The following is a 20058-nucleotide window of genomic DNA, read 5'->3' on the forward strand; positions in this document are numbered from 1 at the left end:
TCTTGACGTAGAATCTGGACTTTGTCCATAAGTATAGAAGTAGGACTCCTATGGTTGACATTGGTGATGCATGAAGTTTTTGACTTAAGAGTGTCGATAAGCTTCTAAAGATCCAGAATAGTTACAAATCTATTCTTGCTTCTGTTAGAAGTAGCATCAATAATCTTTCCTTTTATAGACAACTTAAATAAATCCAAAAAATTAAATTAGAGGAGGTTAATCTTCAACCTCTAATAAAAATTTCTGCAAAGAGGGATAATCCACTCTCTTTAAAGAAAAGATCAATGTTAAAAAATAAGATTTTTTATTTAAAGGTGGATAGTTTGTAACCTTTAAAATACAAAAATAGAAGTGGAGTAATCTACTTCTTTCTAAAATAAGATAAAAATAGTATGTTAGTACTCTTGTCAAACTATCAAGGATATGAATCTCGAAGAAAGATAATCCTCAATATACTCTTATGTCACTGAAGAAAACTAGAAAGTCACTCAAAGATAATGTAATATTAATTAGAATGACTATTATTAAAAATAAAAAGTCTAGAGAGTCTTGAAACAAGACTAATGACTAGAATGTTATTGGCAAGAGTGAAGAAGGCTTCATTCTTGCCTCCATATGTACTCTTAACTAGGAGCTACATGGCAATGTCCTTTAGGACCTCCAAAACATATTGACTTTGCTAGCTACATATCTTAACTTATAAGACAAGTTATCTATGTATGCACCACATAGTTAACTTGTTCCACAAGCTATTATATAGAGTTAACTTGTTCCACAAGCTATCAACACAAGATTAACTTATTGGCTAAGTTTCTATCCTATAAATATATCTAAAGTCAAAATTATATTTATGAAGCTTCTAAGAAACTTACTTAGAAGACTTTATGAAATTAATTTATATTTACCTATTTCTACCTAATTATATAAGTAACTATTAGGATAAATATATATATCCGTGATATGTAGAAGCAATGGTAAATATGGTGTATACAAGAAAAATGTGATACCCAATAAAACAGTAGTAAATATGGTATCTAACTAGTGCACTTACATCAATGATTTTACAAGAAGCTTGGAATAGCAAGAAACCTTGTATTTTACACATGAAGATTTTTAAATGTATTACTTATGTAAAGATATCAGATTGTATGAGGTTCAAATTTGATACAATATACATAAAATATTTGTTTGTTGGATATTATGAAGATATTAAGGCATATAGACTTATATGTTTAGAAACTAAGAAGATCATCAAAAGTCAAGATGTAGAGTTTTTGGAGCATAAAAATGCTTATGAGCACTTGGAGATGTGTCCAAGTGGAAATAATAGTGTGTTTGTAGAAATATCTTTAATTTTAGTAAAAAAAGAAAAAAAAGATGATAACATTGATGATAGTAGACATTCAAATCAAGATGAAGAACGAAAGAAGGTAGACCATAGTATTCCTATAATTGCTAGAATCAGTAGTAAAGACAATGAAGACATTAAAAATAATGATGATAATGAAGAGTACTAACCTTCAAAATGTAAAAAAATAAATTTTAAGAAAGAAGAAGCTTACAAGAAACCTTGGAGTGAAAGAAGGTGAAGCTTCATCAAGTGAAAATATATATCCTTTGAGACATAGAAAAAAACTTAGTGCATATTAGAAGAACCACAACTTTCTTCAAATAAATGAAGAATATACCAATGTTACACTCCTTACTGATCTATTGAATTTATGTGATGCAATGAAGTCCACGGATACTATGAAGTAGGAAAATACCATGAAAGAAGATTAAAAATCATTTATAAACAATGAAATATAGGAATTGATTCAATTTCCATCAAATTGATCTTCAATTAATTATTAGTATTTAGAACCAAAAAAAATGTAATAGGTAATGTTATGAGATACAAGTCTAAATTGGTTGCCAAAGGCTAATCTTAAGTTGTTGGTGTTGATTTTAATGAGATATTTGCTTCCCTAACCAAATTCACCACCATTAAAATCATTGTGATAATTGAAGCAAGAATAGACTTTGACATGTATCAAATGGATGCAAAGATGGCTTTATTGAATGAAAAACCAAAAAAAGATATCTACATAGAGCAACTTCAAGGATTTATAGAAGAAGACAAATAACACCTTGTTTGTGAGTTAAAAAAAGCCTTGTATAGAGTCAATCAATCTCTAAGGGTATGGTACCAATGTATTGATACATTTTTTATGAATGAAGGATTTAAAAGGAGTGAATTTGATCATTCTTTATAGATAATGTAATCAAATAAATTTATATTGATTGTCATCTTCTATATTGATGATTTGATCATTTTAATCAATATTGTGATGATGAATTGATTGAAAGCAAAGTTAGAAAAAAAGTATGAAATGAATGATTTGATAGAGCTTCTTTATTGTTTAGGAATAGAATTTTTGAGAGATTGTGCTAAAAAAATCTTTATAATAAGTAAAAATAAGTATATTAAAAAGATGTTGAAATAATTCCATATGAAAGATTGTAAATCTATTGAAACACCTTTAGAGGCTAATTTGAAGTTAATAAAGCTCACATATATAGAATTTACTAAAATTAAAGATCAAATATAAGGTATTCCATATAAGATAGTAGTAGATTTATTTATGTATGTAAGGATAGATCTTATATAAGTAGTGAGTGTTGTGAGCCAATACATGTCAAAGGATGGACCAATCTATTGGACAACCATTAAAAGGATCATGAAGTACTTAAAAGACACTTTGTATTTAAAATTGTGCTTTAGAAGTGATAACATTAATTTGTATGGTTATTATGATGCGGATTAGACTCAAGATGCAAATGATAGAAGATCAACAATAGGATATGTATTCTTTATTAGAGTAGTAGCTATTTCATGGAATTATAAGACACAACTAACAATTACAAGATGAATAACAAAGTACATGGCAATAAGCTATGGTGCAATGGAAGCAATATAGAAGCAACTTTAATAAAATGTGAAAATCAAGGATGTCTTGTATTTGCAAAGAATCCAAGCATCATTGAAGAATCAAGTATATTGACATTCAATATCACTTCATAAAAGAGAAGATTAAAATAGAAAATATTAATATAAAGTATTGGATAAAAAAAGACATATTTATTAATTTGTTGATAAATGCATTAATAAAGGATAGACATTACATGTTGACAAAGGCATTAAGATTAAAAGCCTTTTGATCAATAGTAAAGTGGGAGTATTAAAGTAAATAAGTAAAAATAAAAATAAAATAAGTTACATTATAGAAAATATTATCTTTGATAAGTTACTAATGATCAAAGGATTGATTCTTGGTAGTTAAAAAGGGCATTTTATAGATATAGGATGAAGTCAAGGATCAAAATTCAAAATTAAGAGAATAAAATATAAAATAAGAAATATTCAAAGATTAATTAAGAGTAATTAGTGTTTGGTATAGGATACCATTATGATTAATATGATTCGAAAGGATTTTAGAACCATACATGTAAAAGTCAAAGAATGGGAGTTATCTTCTAAGGGAGCAACCACTACTTATAAGTATTAGATGTTAGAAGTAAGAAATATCTTACTCCATATTTTCTTTGTGTGCAACCTTGTTGATACTAAATATTATGAATTTATAGTGTTTCATATTCAATAGATGGAACAATCATAAGAATAACGATTTAGAAGTATATCCACATTTTTTTTCTAAAAAATATCTTGATAATCTTAATACTGACTTAAAAGTCTATTTGAAATATTTTTTCTATAAAAAGTAGATATCGCATATATAGTAGAATTTGATCTTTCTTTTGTAGCATGCACAAAAGCTCTTGTATCTATTAATAAGAATTTGGATGTATTAGACTTATGGATTTTAATTCGACTAGCAAAATCTTAAATTAAACTATAGAAAAAATCAAGATTATAAGAAACTTTTATAACCTAAAAATATATTCAAGCCTTATTAGTCATAATAATCTTAAAAAAATTAAATTAGAAAGAATCCCAAACATACATATTTACTCTAATAGTTACCTAAATATTATAAATAAATAAAAGTAAGTTTGTGTGATAATATCTTGTAAGAAAGTTTTTTATAGAAGCTTCATAGATTTGATTTCATCTTTGTATGTATCTATAGATAATTGATAGATTAAAAACTTAATCAAAAAACTAATACTATGACATATATATTAACAACTTGTGGTTCAAATTAATAATGTAGCTTTTATATAAGAAACTTGCCTTACAAGTTAAGACATGTGTCTTCAAATTTCAACACATGTTGAAGGTCCTATAGAATGTCACTACATAACTTCTAATTAGATAATATATATGGAGGCAAGAATGAAGCCTTCTTGATTCTTGTGAATACTTTTTTAGTCTTTAGTCTTTTTTCAAGACATTCTAAGCTTTTTGTTTGTGGCAAAAGTTATTTCAATTTTAAAATTTTATTATTTTTGAATGAATATCTATATTTTTTGAGTTATATAAGAGTATATTGAGTTTTTGGTTCTTTGAAATTCATGTCTTTAATAATTTATCAAGAATGTTAACTCATTATTCTTATCTTGTTTTTAAAAATAAATGTACTATTTCACATATATTGTTGTATTTTAAAAGTTATAGACTATCCACCTTTAATTTAATTTTTTTTTCTAACAATGATTTTTTTCCTTAAAGAAAGTAAATTACTCTTCTTTTTAGAAATCTTCATTTGATATTAGAAGTTATAGATTATCTTCTTTTAATTTGACTTATAAATATATTTGAATTGTCTACAGAAGAAACAATTATAGATGCTTCACTGGACAAAGATGAGAATAAATTTTCAACTATTATAGACATTCACAAGCTTATCAATATTCTTAGGGTGAAAATTTTAGGTATCTTTAATATCAATTATGGAAGTAGTATTCCAATGCCTATAGAAGAAATCAACAATGAAGTTTAAAGTCTATGCCAAAAAATTGAGCAATTAAAAGAAGCAAGTAGATCAAATTTATAGCTAAATCCAAGAATTCTTGCTATTTAAAATATAAAAGAAGTAAAGATAATTATGTCAAAGAAGTTTGATGTAACAAGATTGAAGTTTCAAGGATTTTTACAAAAAATAAAGTTCTATATAAGGTTGCATCTTTTTCAATATTCTAATAGATTTATTTAATTTTGATTTATGGATTGTATCTATATTAATAATAGATGTATATGATAGAAGATCAATAATGGAATATTTGTTCTTTGTTGGAGTGGGAGCTATATCATGGAATTGCAAGAGACAACCAATAATTGCAAGGTCAACAATAGAGGCAGAGTACATGGCAGCAAGTCATGGTATAATGGAGGCAATATGGCTAAGACAACTTTTGGAGGATATTAGAGATGTGCAAATGGAAGCAACTTCAATGGAGTGTGACAATCAAGGATGTCTTGTATTTGCAAAGAATTCCGAGCATCATTCAAGGACCAAGTACATTGACATTCAACATTACTTCATAAGAGAGAAGATTGAAATAGGAGTGATTGATATGAAGTATTGTACAAGAGAAGACATGCTTGCTGATTTGTTAATAAAGGCATTAATAAAGGATAGACATCATATGTTAATAAAGGCATTAGGATTGAAAGTCTTTTGACCAATAGCAAAGTGGGAGTATTGAAATAAAAATGAAAGTAGAATAAGTTACCTTATAGAGGATATTATCTTAAGTAAGTTGCTAATAGTCAAAAGATTGACTCTTGGTATATAAAAAGAGAATCCTATGAATATAGGTTGAGGTCAAGGACCAAGAGTCAAAGTCAAGAGAATAAAGTATGAACTAAAGAATATCTAAAGACTAGATAAGAATAATTAGTGCAAGAGATAGGATACCCTCAAGATTTGTGAAATACCAAAAAGATCCTAGGACCATGTGTATAAAAGTCAAAGAGTAGAAGTTATCTTTTTGGGCAGCAACCACTACCTATAAGTACTGGGTATTGGAAGTGAGATATATCTTACTCCATACTCTCTTTGTATGCAACTTTGCTGATGCTAAGTGTTGTGACTTCAAAATATTTGTTCTTCAATACATATTTTATATCAATCATAAAGTCAAGAGCTAAGAAATAAGATTAAGAGGATAAAAAAATCTATAAAAAAAATATCCACAAGATAAATAAGAACATAAAGTATGTATCAAAGAATATTCTTATAATAGATAGAATATCAAAAGATATATTTTAAAAAATATATATTATTCATAGACAATAGAATATGGAAATTGACTCAATTTTTATTAAATTAATCTTTAATTGATTGTGAATAGGAATTTAAAATCAAGAAGGATGTAATGGACAATTTTATGAGTTATAATAGAAGATTAGTTGCCAAAAGCTAATAAAAAATTGATAGTATTAATTTCAATAAGACATATGTTTATATGGCCAAATTCATCATCATTAGAATTATTATGACAATTAAAAAAATGATGGAGTAAGAAATATATCAAATAGATGTGAAAATAGTTTTTTTTAATTAAAAGTTAAAAAAAGACATCTACATGGATCAACTTCAAGGATTTGTTCAAGAAAGAAATGGAAACTTGATTTTTAAATTAAAAAAATATTTATATGGTCTCAAGTAATAATTTAAGACATGGTATTAATGTATTGATATGTTTTTTATGAATAAGAAGTGATACTAATTATATTATTTATATAATACAATCAAAAGAATTTTATTGATTTTCATCTTTTATATTAATATTTTGATTATTTTTCTTAATATCTTAAAAAAAAATTGATTGTTTAAAAGTAAAATTAGATAAAAAAATATGAGATGAGTAATTTGGAAGAATTCTATTATTTCTTAGTAATAGAAATTTTGAATTTTTTTGGTAATAAGACCATTACAATGAGCTAAAATAAGTGTATTAAAGAAGTATTGAAATGATTCAATATAAAAAAGTACAAGTCTATTAGAACACCTTTATGGGCCAGTTTGAAGTTGATGACTTTATTTATAAACTATTTGCTAAAATGAAGGTAAAATACAATATATAACATATAAGGCTATAATAGACTCACTTATGTATGCAATAGTTAATATAAAGATGGATCTACTATATGTAGTATTTTGTGGTAATATGAGTATATAGTAAAAAATAAAAATATGGATGTTATTATAAAAGAGTCTATTAAAAAGATGAAATAAAAAAATAAGAATAAATGATAAGAAGGTAGTAAAAATTTTAGTCTTAATATTGTATTCTAAAAAAATAACTTCTATTTACTTTGTAGGAACATAAATACCTCTAATCAAAGTAATTGAGATAAATAAATAATACAAATATCTTTAGAAAAGAATTAATAATAGATTTAAGTAAAAATTACTTCAAATTACTAAAAGTTGATATTCAAAGAAGACCAATTGTAAAAATGGGTCAAAATTAGACCCTAAGGCACAAAACCATATATCTACAATAACTCTAGGATTCTTTTATCAATCAAAAAATTGAATTTGAGAACAAATTTAAGAAAAGATTTTTAAAAGTTAGTTTTATGTCAATTGGATGGATATTGAGCTTTTGAAGGCTTTTCAAAGTTAAAAATGTAATTGGTAGGTTTAGATTTTGAGAAATAAAAATAAGTTTATAAATTTCATGATTTTGTGAGTTTTTTAGTTTATTTATAAGTAAAAATTTGTTGAGTTGTCATTGTACTTGTCACAAATGTGTATAAGAAATTTTATGTCAATCAAGCAATTAAATTGAAGGTTATCAAAGTTTTTGTGGATTATAATCTTGGATAATTCAAATTTAGGGCAATGAGGGTTTTTGCACTCTAGATGAGTCTATCAATATGATTGAAGCAAAACTTATTGAGATAAATTTAAACTAGAATACTTATACATAATCTAATTTTTGCAACAATTGAATGATTCAAAAAGGAAAAAACTTTGTTGAAAGATCAACATTTAAATTGGAGAAGGAAGGCATCCAACATCTAAGAGAATTTGAGAGCTTTTTTGCAATTGGTGAATTTGATTCTTCTTAAATTTTGTGTGATTATTAATTGCTTGTTGGTTGAAGTTTGGATGAAATTTTAGTTAAGATCAATAATTCAATTAATATTTATTGAAGTTTCAAATAACTATAATAATCGATTAAGATTTACTTGAAATTTTTTTGATTTTATTTAGAATTTGATTAGGTTATGGTTAGGATTTAAAATTTTATTAGGATTGGTCTAGAGTTTTATTAAAATTTAATTAAAACTTGATTTAGGATTTTACTAAGATTTTATTAAGATTGATTTAGAATTTAAGATTTGATTAGGATTTGGTTAGGATCTAAGATTTCATTAGGATTTTATTAAGATTTGACCTAATATTTTATTAACGTTCATTAGGATTTTAATTAGGATTTAATTAGGATTTTATCTGAAGTTTAATTAAAATTTAATTAGAGTTTATTTAAGCTTTATTTAAGATTTTTGTTTTTAGGATTTTTAAAGGATTCTTTGTTATTTCTTTAAAATTTTCTATTTCCAATATTTTTTTAATGTTATTATTATTTCTTTAAGATTTTATTTTTTATATTTTTTTTCAGATTTTATTATTATTTTCTTTAAAATTAATTTATGGCTTCTTTTTGTTTCTTTTGTGACTTCTTTTGAATTTCTTTTGGATTGGTTAAAGTTTGATTGAGATTGTTAAAGATTACTTAAAATTTATTTAAGACTCTATTAGATTTGGTAGAATTTTATTGTTGCATTTCTACTTACCTTCCATTGTTAGGTGCTTGATATATTTTCAAGCAAGAATACATGTAATACGACAATAGTGAGTATTGTTAGTGAATATATATATATATATATATATTAAAGGATAGACCAATCCATTAGGCTATCATTAAGAAAATCATGACATATATATAAGGCACTTTGCACTTCAAATTTTATATTAGAAGTAATAATATTGTATTGCATGGTTATTATAATGCAAATTAGACTTGAGATACAAATGGTAGAAGATTAAGAATAAATTCTTTTTTTTTGTTGGAATGAAAGAAATTTTGTAGAATTGCAAGAAATAATAATAATAATAATAATAATTGACTATGTATGTGTGTTTTTTAATATGATTTTGTTTATTTTTAATAATATAGATTTTGTCACATTAAAAGTAATAAAATAATGAATAAATCTTTAAGTCAATAAAAGTAAAAAATTAATAAATTTAGATTAAAAAAGATCAAAAAAAATGTGACTATATCTATTAATAATAATTTGATGGACATATATTATAAAGGAGTTTTTTTGAATCAAAAGTTTTTTATTTTTTCATGAACACTATTAATGTTCTTAGTAACATAATTAAACATTATGTGTTAAAAGCTTCAAGATATTGTCTCATCTACTTTAAGTTTTTTTTTAGTATTTTTTTTTGTAAATAGCATGCACCTGTAATCTTGAAACCTTGTGTTATTTGTGACATATTAAAGTTATATTTAACAAAAAGTATAAAACATGCTAATTTATGTGATAAGTTAATATCTATTACAAATATTTTGAAGTTTGTACGTTCAAATATGTGTGTGGATCAGCATAATCCATATCCATTATGAAAAATGACATGATATTTGGAATTTTTATTGATAAGAAATTTAATAAGTTTGTGGTTGTACATCTTGAAAGCCTAAACCTATGAATTCCATCAGTTTCAAGACAGTACATATCATATCATATTGTGTGCACAACACTCCACTTGTAAATTTTAAATAGAAGATATATATATATATATATATATAAGTGGTAGTAAAATAATGATATTTTATTAATTATGCTCAATATGGCATATTAATGTATATAACTATATGTTACACATATGAAAGTAATTGAATGTAATGACTATATCATGATAGTGATTTGAAGGCAATAAAATTTCACTACCAAGATGTAATATTTTCAATTCTAAAATCAAAATCAAATTTTCAAAATAAAAGTAAATGAGTTAATAAGAAAAATCTAACATAATTTTTGTTACAACATCTTTTATACTAGTAAGTACTGATGATGATGAAAACATTGAATTTAAAGAGGACTGACAAGAAACAAGAGCACAAAATTTATACATTCCTCAAAAAATCATGAATTTGTTGATGTAAAAATAAATAAATAAATAAAAATGAATAATATGAATTTTGAATCCAGTCTTTGAATCCTTGCAGAAGCCTTCCTATTCTACAAAAAGAGGAGGAGAAACTGCAAGAGAGTAGCTAAAAAAATCTACATTAATAAAGTATTAGTTGTAACACATGAAAAACAAATTCTTGGCTGATGATAAAAGAAAACAAAAAATAGAGAAAAAAATAGATACAAAATAAAATCAAACAAAGCTCTGTAAGCAAACTAAAGTCAATTTGAGCAAGGATATCTCAAAGGTGGTGATGTGCATATGCCGAAGTGAAATGGGATTCAATATTATGATACCCTTGTCTCAAGACACAATACAAGACTTCCGAGGGGGGCGCAGAGAGAGAGAGCGAGAGCAAGAGGCCAAAGGAAAGTGAAGTCAAGGGGAAAGTGGTGGTGCATGATCCCATCAGAGAGAGGGATCAATATTAATATTATTGTAAATTAGAATTAAAAAAATATTATTATTATTTTTTTTTAAAAAAAAAACGGAGATTAGAGACGCGCACACACCCTCATGAATGACACAGGAGGACGTGGAGAACATGGGGCATGGGAACGGGTGGGGTTCGCAACGCTGGTGATGAGGGGAACGGAGAAGAGACGCGGAGCGAGGGCACCATGGACTCGCGACTCGGGACGGGCGGGCGGGCGTTTCAGATCTCGGAGCCCCCGTTTGCTTCGCATCATCATCGCGGCCTCCCTTTCTCACTCTCTCTCCCGATTTCTTACTCTTTCCGTCCCTTTCTGTCTCTTTGTTTGTGTGTGTGTGTGCTTTCTCTGTCTTTCTCTCTCTCGCCTTCTCTGTGACTTTGGTGCCCTGCACCTCCGGAATGCACATTTCCATCGAGCTTCGCGCTGCTTCCCGATCGCACACATACCTCTTCCACCCCTTCCCTTACCGCCATCCCTTCCCCCGCGTGCCACACATTGTTCGTCATCGTCCCTGCACTTGCCTCTGATCTCTCCTCCACGTCTGTAAGTAAATTCGCCTCCCCTGGTTCGGATCTCCAGATTTCTTTCCCTTGAATAAAGCTACAGTTATCATCATAGTGACTATTATTATTATTAGTATTATTATTATTTTGTTTTTCTTTTTCTTTTATGTTTTTTTTTCTGGTTTTGTTATTTGCCATGTCTTGTTATCGTGCTCTCTGTTCCACAGCGTCAAATTTCTACAGAATTGCTTCCGAGGTTGTAGTTTCGACTTTACGCGTTCGCGTGAAAGGAATAAAATAGATTGTTGAGAGTGTTGTCGCGTGAGGAGGAAACGATTGCCGAATCTGGCGTGTTTTGGGTCGCCTGCACTGTGGATTGTCAATTTTGTGATGAGTTGTGAGCATCCATTTTGGTGCGAATTTGGGGGCTCACCTGTGTGATGGGTGAGGCGTGCGAGGTTTTGTCACGCAAGAGAAGAGATTTAGATTTGAGCCATATGTTTGGGGATTTGTGGATCACAGCTGAATGAGTTGCTCGCAGAATCAGTGTGGACATGAGAGAGGTTTTTTCCTTGGCTGGCCACGCTGCTGCGTTCTTTACCAGGGGTTTCTTTTCCACAAGCATTAAATCTTGTCAATTGAGGTCAATTTCGGCGGGGATTGTTGCGGACAGAAAATGACCAGATTGCCTTGACCGGTGAGCAAGAGTTAGGATGGTTGCATTGTGTGCATTTCTTTACCTACGTCATGTTGCTAAGGTCTGTGTTACAGCGTGAAATTCCTCTTCCCTATTAATTTTTGTCTTACTAAACTGAGATGGAAGCAGCATGTTACCATCCGCGGTCATTAACTCTGGGCCAAGAGTAACACGGAAATATATAAAATAGAATTGTAAAGGTTTTCGTGCAATGTGACGATGTTTGCACTTGACATGATCGGTTCTTGCATTTTGCATGATGCTAGCCAGAATTCATTAATTTTTCACCGGAATTCACCCAATATTCAGAGTCATGTGTTAGCAGTTGACTTGTCTTAGACTATTGATGGAAATCTTGGGCGTCAACAAGTAGTTTCGCATGATTTGGATGTGCACGTGCTACACAGGTGTTATTTTGTGTGCAACGAGGAAGTAAGCCCTAGGATTTAGAAGGCAAGTGATATTCACATACCGATAGATAGCAGTCAATGTCGTACTCCTTTTTTAAATATCCCCGTGGAGAGTCCGTTAACACCTCTTACTCTGTATACAGTTCGGTGAAGAGTTCACTGCCTTAACGACGGGCTGAAGGCAGGTCGGTCAATCTGGATTCGGGTGAGTTTGAAGTACGGATTCATTGTGTTTTATAAATTCAGATTATGATGTAAGCTGGGGTTTTATTTCCTAGTCCGGATATGCTTTTGTAATGTGTAAGTTCAAGGTCCACGGCACCTTGAAGGATGAAGACAACTCTATTTTCTAAGGATTTTCTAAGCTCCGCAGAATGGGACAGCGGGAGCAACCAGGAAATGAATGACAAGGGTTCATCTTCAGTGGAGAGCGTAATGAAGGTCAACGCTCCTTCAACATGGGGGATCCAGGTAAGTTTTTTATGCTGAATTGCATAAGTGCTCTGACCTCGGTGATAGCTAATAACTCTGCTTTGTGTACAGCAGCTTAACGACTGTGTTGGCACAAATCTTCAAAGGATGCCTTTTTGTTTGGGAGTACCACAGATATATCGGCAGTATTAAGTTGTTGATACTTGAACGACATCAATTTTACTGTCTTTTTACTTTGAAGATATGCATCATCATCAACTTCGTTGCCTATCGTGTCCGTGTTCGCAGGCAATATCTTTCGCTGTTTGGATTCTCATTTGCCTGAAGGTATTAATTCTTTCCTTGCGATGCTCTTTTACCTTCAGATGTCATGATATCCATAATTTCTATCACAGATCGGGTTTCTTGTGCTTTAACGAGAAACTGGTTTTGGATGTGCCGATGTCTTTGAGTACAGGTAGCATACGAGTCTTTGGTTCTTATGAATGTGGCGACACTAGACAAATTCCTTTACGAAGTATATTTATATTACAATCCAGTTTTCTTAATGGTGAGCAGCCGACAACTACTTTGTTTTCACCGTTTTGGTCTTTGACAATTGTGAGATACGCCCTACTGACCTATTGAAGTGTGTTGCTTGTGTGTTCTTCTGCTCTTGCTTAGATCCCAGTTTCAGCAAATAAAATAAAAGAAGTCTGGGTTATGAGATTCATTACAGATCGAAAAACTTACTTTAGCAAAGTGCACGTTAAACAAATAATTATACCAGATTGGCTTTAGTCAGGTCTACTGCCGGAGGTTATTATTGGTGGGTAGGTCAGTGCACGTGTGGAGTTTTGATGTTCGGTACTGCACTGTTATGTTGAGTAATTCAAATGCTCCTGCAGGCGCATATGTTTTGATAGCTCATTTGTAGGGTAATCGTGATTGTTCTAATTCTGTCCTTGTTTGTGTTGCAGTCTGCGATGGTTTGGTTATGGGGAGTAAATGTGTACGTATTTTTGACCATGCGTTTCCCTTATGCTAGAGTGTTTGAACTAGATCCCAATCACGTCAGCCATCAGGAAATTTGGAAGGTAAAGTCCTAATCTTCGTTCAGGAGTGTTTAGATGTATACCTCTGTCTTTGATATTTTCATGAGGGCCTTGGACATTAGTTTGTTATATTTGCTTTATGTTTTCCTGGTTTGTTACAGTAGATGGTTGGAAACTACAAGTATACTCAACAGTGTTGTAATGAGGTATTTAGATGATATGAAGTTCATTCAATCCAAAAGTGGAAGTAATGAGCTGGCCTTTCATATGTCTCAGATAGCATCATGGATGACTGTGGCTGTGATCACAAGCATGACAGCATACCTGTATCTCTATTCACACGGCATGGTCTCGATGGCAGCCTCACAACCAGTAAGCACTTGACTCTTCTCTTAAATCTGGAGTTACCCTTGTGGATGTTCGCATCATTTTTTTCTTCCATTTTGTCGGTTATGACGGACTGGCCGTATGTCTATGCAAGTGTCAGGTTCCCACAATTTTTTCAATGGTTACGTGTCAATACTCAAACCTATATACACGTTACTGTCTTGCTGTCTATGAACATCAACTTCATCATGCGTTTGTGCTAGTTTTTCCAGCTCAGATTCTCAGGTATTTTTGGAAGTGTTTTGGTCTGTCATTGTGAGGGTATTTCACCAAGTGATGGCTATTGGACACGATTGAACATTATTCAATTTTTTGTAATAGGGTTGTGGGAACCCTTTTGTATAAGAATCCGAGCTCTTGATGGATGTTCTACGTTTCTGGGCTATTCTTAGTCTTATTAGTGTACCCCATAGATGTACATTTCCTACTGCAGGAGTAATAATTTTATGGGTTAGATTTGATGTATCGTTGTCTATCCACGCAGGTTTTGCTCTATCTTATGGTGCCATTGATGTTGGGACTGCCTTTGGATATGTTTTACATGAATACCAGATTCTACTTCCTCAGGACACTTGTTCGCCTTACTTTTCCCATTCAGGTTTGTTTTTCGACCAGAAAAAGAAAAGCCCAGACTAAAAAGGATATTTTAAATCTTGAGTTTAAACCTTGTCATCCACACTCAAGATTTAAAATATCACGCATGTGTTCAAACCTTGTCATCCAAACTTGAGTTAACCGAATCCAATAACATTTAGGTGGGCCAAGTGAAGTTACATATTAAGTTAGAGCTGCATCAGTAAGCAGTACTGTACGATTCATTCAGAAAGAAATAGTTGAGGGGATTTTGAACTTTTGTAGAGGTATCTGGCTTTGGTCCGCTATTTGAGTGTCATATTTTTATGTTACATTTGATGCTGTCTGTTGAAGAAAAACGAATATATAGTCAACTGGCACTTCTAGTTCGTCAATGCTACGTCTTTTTAGAGCTGATTGCCGTTCTGCACCCAACCTGCCGTAAGTTGAAATGTGTGTTATTCCGATGAAGGCTTTTTATAATCTGATCATCGTATATTAGGCTTTTTTTGAGGTCCCTAACATATTACATGTTGCTATGTTAATTTTGGTAATGAACTTGCAGAGATATTGCCAAGCCACGTTTTTGGGGTCAGCTGCTTGGTGTAGCCTTGTTGATGCAGACCTTATATATCGTTTCTGCATACATATGTACAATATATATAAGAGTGGATAAGGCGCAGGCCCTCAGGATAATTTGGATTTACAGATTGCACATCTATAACCGTCTGCATGTTCTCTTGTCAATTTTGTGCAGCCGATATCATTTGCAGACTTCTTTGTGGCGGACGTATTGACTTCTATGGCCAAAGTAGGTCACTAAACGTTCTGATTATGCTGTATTATTTGGCCACTTCTTCGTTGGAGTCTTGTTGACCTCCATGGCCAAAATATCGAGTCGGTTCCTTTGAAGACTATGCATTTACAGCGTTATCATTAAAAATATCTTAGATAGGATCTGCAGGTTCGACATTGATTCTCGTCTCTGATTAGCCGTGTCTTTTGTACGTCATATTTAGTATGGCTGTCAGTCAAGGCGATACAAAATTCTTCGTGCAAAGATCTTACATGGAAAACCGCGTTTCTCGCAGGTTTTGTCCGATGTGGAGCGCTCTGCCTGTAGGATGTATCATCGGCAGGCAAGAATTGCTGACTTCTTTGGCAGTTTCAATCTTCATCCTAGTGGGAGTGTAGGTTGTGTCTGTGATCACGTGGTTTCCCTTTCGCCTTGGAAGATCCACCTCTGTATCTGTTTTTGACCCCGGCTAAATACCAACTGTCTGCCATGCATGCGATCATCTCAGTGTTGATTTCGTATTTTGTTTGATTTGTTCGGAAAGGAACTTTCAGCTTGTCCTTTCACGTGGTAGCTTGATCATGCCGGTTTTCATCTAGGCATTCAGGATTATGCAACCGGTTTTAAGTAGACACTATTTTCTAAAAAAAAACTGTGTTTGGGCACCAGGTTGCAACTGTTGCATGGTTGAATGCAAACGACACGTGCGGAGGTCACTCTATTTACATCCCCATCGTTCTGGCATATCCATACTTGAGCAGATTGCTACAGTGCTTAAGACAATACCATGACACCAAGGACAAGTCATGTCTTTTCAATGGTACGTTTTTACTTATCACATAGTTTAAAAGGTTCTGCCTAATTTGTCTGCTGTAGTCGATGTGGATTGAAATTGTCAACGTTGTTTTTCTTGCACAGTATGGCTGTGTCAACAATCAGTTCATCAGTTTACTGGTTTTAACATGTAATCTGATAGGTTACGTTAGAGTACAATTATGTTAGTAGGGAAATTTATCGATTTTAACTCATCACCAACATAATCAGTTTCGTTTATGTGGCTGACATTCACTCCTGGGATCCAGCAATTCTGCATGTCATGTGGAAATGAGTGATATGTTGAGTCTTACAAATTGCGTCTGAGATGACGGCAAACTTTAATGAGCGCTGGTCTTCTCGTCGGTGGTTGCAGCGTTAAAGTACACAACAACCTTCCCGGTAATCTTTATTTCAGCTTTAAAGTATCACGTGGAATTACCGTATTGGTTCAGTACCCTGCGGCCATTATGGGTGCTGTGTGCAATTCTTAACTCCTGCTACTCATTTTGGTGGGATATTACCAAGGACTGGGATCTTGGGTTTGTGCCTTTCCCTCCCTGATTTAATTTATTGTATATGATAGTTTATTTTAATTTATTTCTGAAATGAATTTCAGAACTGTATGAGGTGAACTACCTGTGCTTCTTTGCATATGCGTAATGCTTTGATGAGCTTGTTTTACCAAGAAACATAATCTTGGTCTTTTTGAGGGTATACTGCACCCTTGATTTAGTATATTATTCTGTGAAACCTATTCTTACCTGTGAGTGTCTTTGATTACCAGCTCTATGAACTTCTAGACTTTATGTACAGCTCCATAATCTCGTATCCGATGTAATTCTGAAATCGGGTGGTTGCAGATGGATGAGTGGCCCATGGAAGCCTGTCAAACAGTCTCTTCGACCCACCCTAATGTACAATCAACCTTGGGTAAGTGATTCAGGTGTCGGAAAATCCCCACGAAGCAGTATTACCGTCTTACGTCTAGCTGATGATGGTTGAAGAATATCTTTTGTTTTTTTTTGGGTGTCCTTCCACCGAGTAATCATTGTATAATGATGTAAATGGTTACATCATGTTCTCGGAACAATTCGATGCGTCTTTAATGACCAAAGCATGTCTATAATTCTTAGTATATATCTTTCTCTTGCATTTTTGATGAAGATTGGCAGAATGAATATAACAGTTGACGGACACATCCTTGAAAGATTCTGTATTTGTCAGGTACCAAGTGACCTACATCTGAATGTATTTCGTTTAATTGTTCAAAACGAGTTTTATATGATTTTGATACAAGTCTTCTGTAATGATTCAGGTGTATTATTGGGCCATAGGCAGCAACATGGTGTTGCGAGCTGCTTGGACTTACAAACTATCAGCACATTTACGCCACAACTTCAAAACTGTCTTCCTTTTCTCCTTCTTGGAGATGTTGCGTAGGTTTCAATGGATATTCTTTCGAGTAGAAATCGCTGCCCTCAAGTTGTCAAGTTCCACCGCTTCCAATCCTCTTTCTCGGGTAACATCGATTCCTTTGAAGGACATCGATTCCGAGACAGAACACTTGCTTTCGGGATTGAATCATGACGTATAAATCGGCTGTGTTTTCAGCTACCCTTAGTAGAACCTAGATCTATTCTTTGCTGGGAGACCGGTTTCATTTGAGGAGCCATAGTTATATTTACTAGTTAGTGTATCCCTGGCATGAGGTGTAAGTGCCTGGAGCACCATTGCTTGCAAATCAAGTTCTTTTCATGTTAAGTTCATTTCAAACACCATTAACTTCATTGATCGTATTACAGTTCACTTCATGACCATTCAACTCTTGCAGATAATTCCGTACTCATCATGCTCTTACACTAACTGCACCAAGTTTACCGATCGATTGGGCACACTAATCTGCAAGATAAGCATAGCTTGCTGGAGGGAAACGTCGAGGACAGCTGAAGTTTTGGCACCTTTTCATATGTGCTGCATACGTCGTTTGCGTTAAACCCCATCTTAGGATACGATCCTCCTGTTCTGCTTGATTGTGCTGGACCTTCTGATGTGTACTTATTGATATCAATGTTTTCCGTAGACGCCTGGATCCCGTGGAAGAGCAGGCGTGAATTCGAGACTCAGGATTTCTACCAGAGGTGAGGATTAAATGGTGAGGATTAAATGTCGCGTCGTGTCTTCTGTGTTGTGATAGGGCCATGGATGCAAGTCTGAAATCTGGTTGTTTAGTTTCACGGGAGACTTTCTTTGTTCCTGCAAGTGGATACTTAAAAGACGGAGGTCAAACCAGTATGTATTCGTATGTCAAGGGGCTCATCAACTTTTCAAGGACACGACAGATCATTGAACCGAACTATAATGAGCATGTCAATTTTTATATCTGGAGCATTCTCGTGGTCCATGCCTTTTGCCAGTCGGATGTTCATGACGACATTACGTATCCAGAGAAATCGCTGCTTGTGCTGAATGTGACAAGTAAAAAATTACTTTGTTTCAGATTGATGCAGATGGTTGTGTTCTTACAAGAACGGGTTTTCAAACCAATGAATGAATCATGTTAAATGAAGCCGCTCCTCTGAAGCTATGGGGACGAGATTACTCGAAGACAGCAATGTCAAGAAGCATCTCAAGAAGTGTAAAATATTTTCTTATTATCTTTCATCCCTACTGCTCTATTGGTTCAAGTTGAGTGGGATTGTGGGCAGCTTTGTCTCTCTGGTAGCAGAGAAAGACAAATCTTGGCTATTGCTGTTATGATGATATATCACAAAGGGAAGGGATTTGGTCCCATTGGGAATCTTAATCTTGAGCTCAAAATTGTGAGAGGGAGATCCATTCAAGTGAGATTGATTTTTGTGATTAATTAGCTATTTATTGTGAAAATCTGATGTGTAAATGGAGCTTGAAAGTAGAGCCAAAGAAAAAACGACTGACTCTTGAGTAAAATACCAACTTTATTTGTCAAATGTCAGAAAGGGTTTAATGTTATTTTTCATTAAAATTGCATGTATGAAATTTTTAAAAATATTACTATTTTAAAATGATATAAATTTGTAGATCATTTAAAGCATGAGAGAGAACTTCTAAAAATCAGATCTCCAAATATGCATATATGTAGAAGGATGAAATAAAGAAGGTTACTATTAAAGGACATAATAAATGAAATAGAGATTTTGGATTTCATCAAAAAAATATTGTTAGTATTAATAAAAGCATTGTTTTTTCTTTTTCTTTTTCTTTTTTTTTTATTAGAATGTTGATACAAATTTGAAGGTACATTGTACTAGTAATTTTAAAATTTTGACATGTATTTGTAAAATTTTGGTAATAAGGCTTGACTTTTTTGTATGTTCAATATAATAATGTAACATATTTGTTTTTAGATTTTAATTGGATTTTTGAAAGAAAAAAAAAATTTATATGTAACACAAAGTTAAAAAGATTAAGGGGGTCTTAATACTTAGAAGCCTACTTTACAAGACTATAGTTTGAAGGTCTTATTAAGGTCCTTAATTTATTAGAGAAAAATTCTTTTTAAGAAACACTGAGTTTTGGATATAATATTTAATAAGAGGTCATGCAATGGATCTAACCAATCTTTCATCACAAGTCTAAATATTTTAGATATTATCTTGATTCTAATCAATATAAAAAGTATTAAATAGTTAATTTTTATTTGTTTGTTTATTTATTTTATTGATTTTTGAAACAAATTTTGACAACGTTTTTTATTTTTTTAATAAACACCTCTTGAGATGGACCAAATAGAAATTTATAATTGAGAGTATAATCAAGTCTTGTGAATATATT

The 20058-nt window shown here is 31.9% G+C and overlaps 1 protein-coding gene across 12 annotated transcripts; it reads left to right on the forward strand.

Moving 5' to 3' along the window:
• The first annotated feature begins 10805 nt into the window (after window positions 1-10805).
• LOC112292837 (uncharacterized) lies at window positions 10806-19088 on the forward strand. Of its 12 annotated transcripts, none has more exons than XR_016506810.1 (17): window positions 10814-11143; window positions 11645-11800; window positions 12354-12415; window positions 12584-12681; window positions 12931-12969; window positions 13100-13192; window positions 13602-13718; window positions 13953-14048; window positions 14548-14661; window positions 15394-15447; window positions 15728-15775; window positions 16102-16252; window positions 16622-16787; window positions 17109-17178; window positions 17564-17767; window positions 18080-18386; window positions 18746-19088. XR_016506810.1 is itself a non-coding variant. In XM_024541707.3 (17 exons), the coding sequence occupies exons 4-17, from the start codon at window positions 12610-12612 to the stop codon at window positions 18748-18750; spliced, it is 1287 nt and encodes a 428-aa protein (XP_024397475.1). In that variant the 5' UTR covers window positions 10814-11143; window positions 11645-11800; window positions 12354-12415; window positions 12584-12609; the 3' UTR covers window positions 18751-19088. The 12 variants fall into 12 exon arrangements, 7 of the variants coding, with proteins under 7 accessions (XP_024397473.1, XP_090112745.1, XP_024397475.1 ...); XM_024541707.3 differs by having other exon boundaries at window positions 18329-18386; XM_024541706.3 differs by having other exon boundaries at window positions 18329-18400; window positions 18746-18885.
• Window positions 19089-20058: the final 970 nt, after the last annotated feature.

Source organism: Physcomitrium patens, chromosome 15 (assembly GCF_059467195.1).
Source record: "Physcomitrium patens ecotype Gransden chromosome 15, ASM5946719v1, whole genome shotgun sequence".
Classification (NCBI taxonomy): Eukaryota; Viridiplantae; Streptophyta; class Bryopsida; order Funariales; family Funariaceae; genus Physcomitrium; species Physcomitrium patens.

Coding starts and splice junctions, on each gene's coding strand:
- LOC112292837 (XM_024541705.3), top strand. CDS start 12,610: ATGAATGACAAGGGTTCATCTTCAGTGGAGAGCGTAATGAAGGTCAAC. Junction 14,049..14,547: donor CGATGGCAGCCTCACAACCA/GTAAGCACTTGA, acceptor CTATCCACGCAG/GTTTTGCTCTATCTTATGGT. Junction 14,662..15,393: donor GCCTTACTTTTCCCATTCAG/GTTTGTTTTTCG, acceptor AATTTTGTGCAG/CCGATATCATTTGCAGACTT.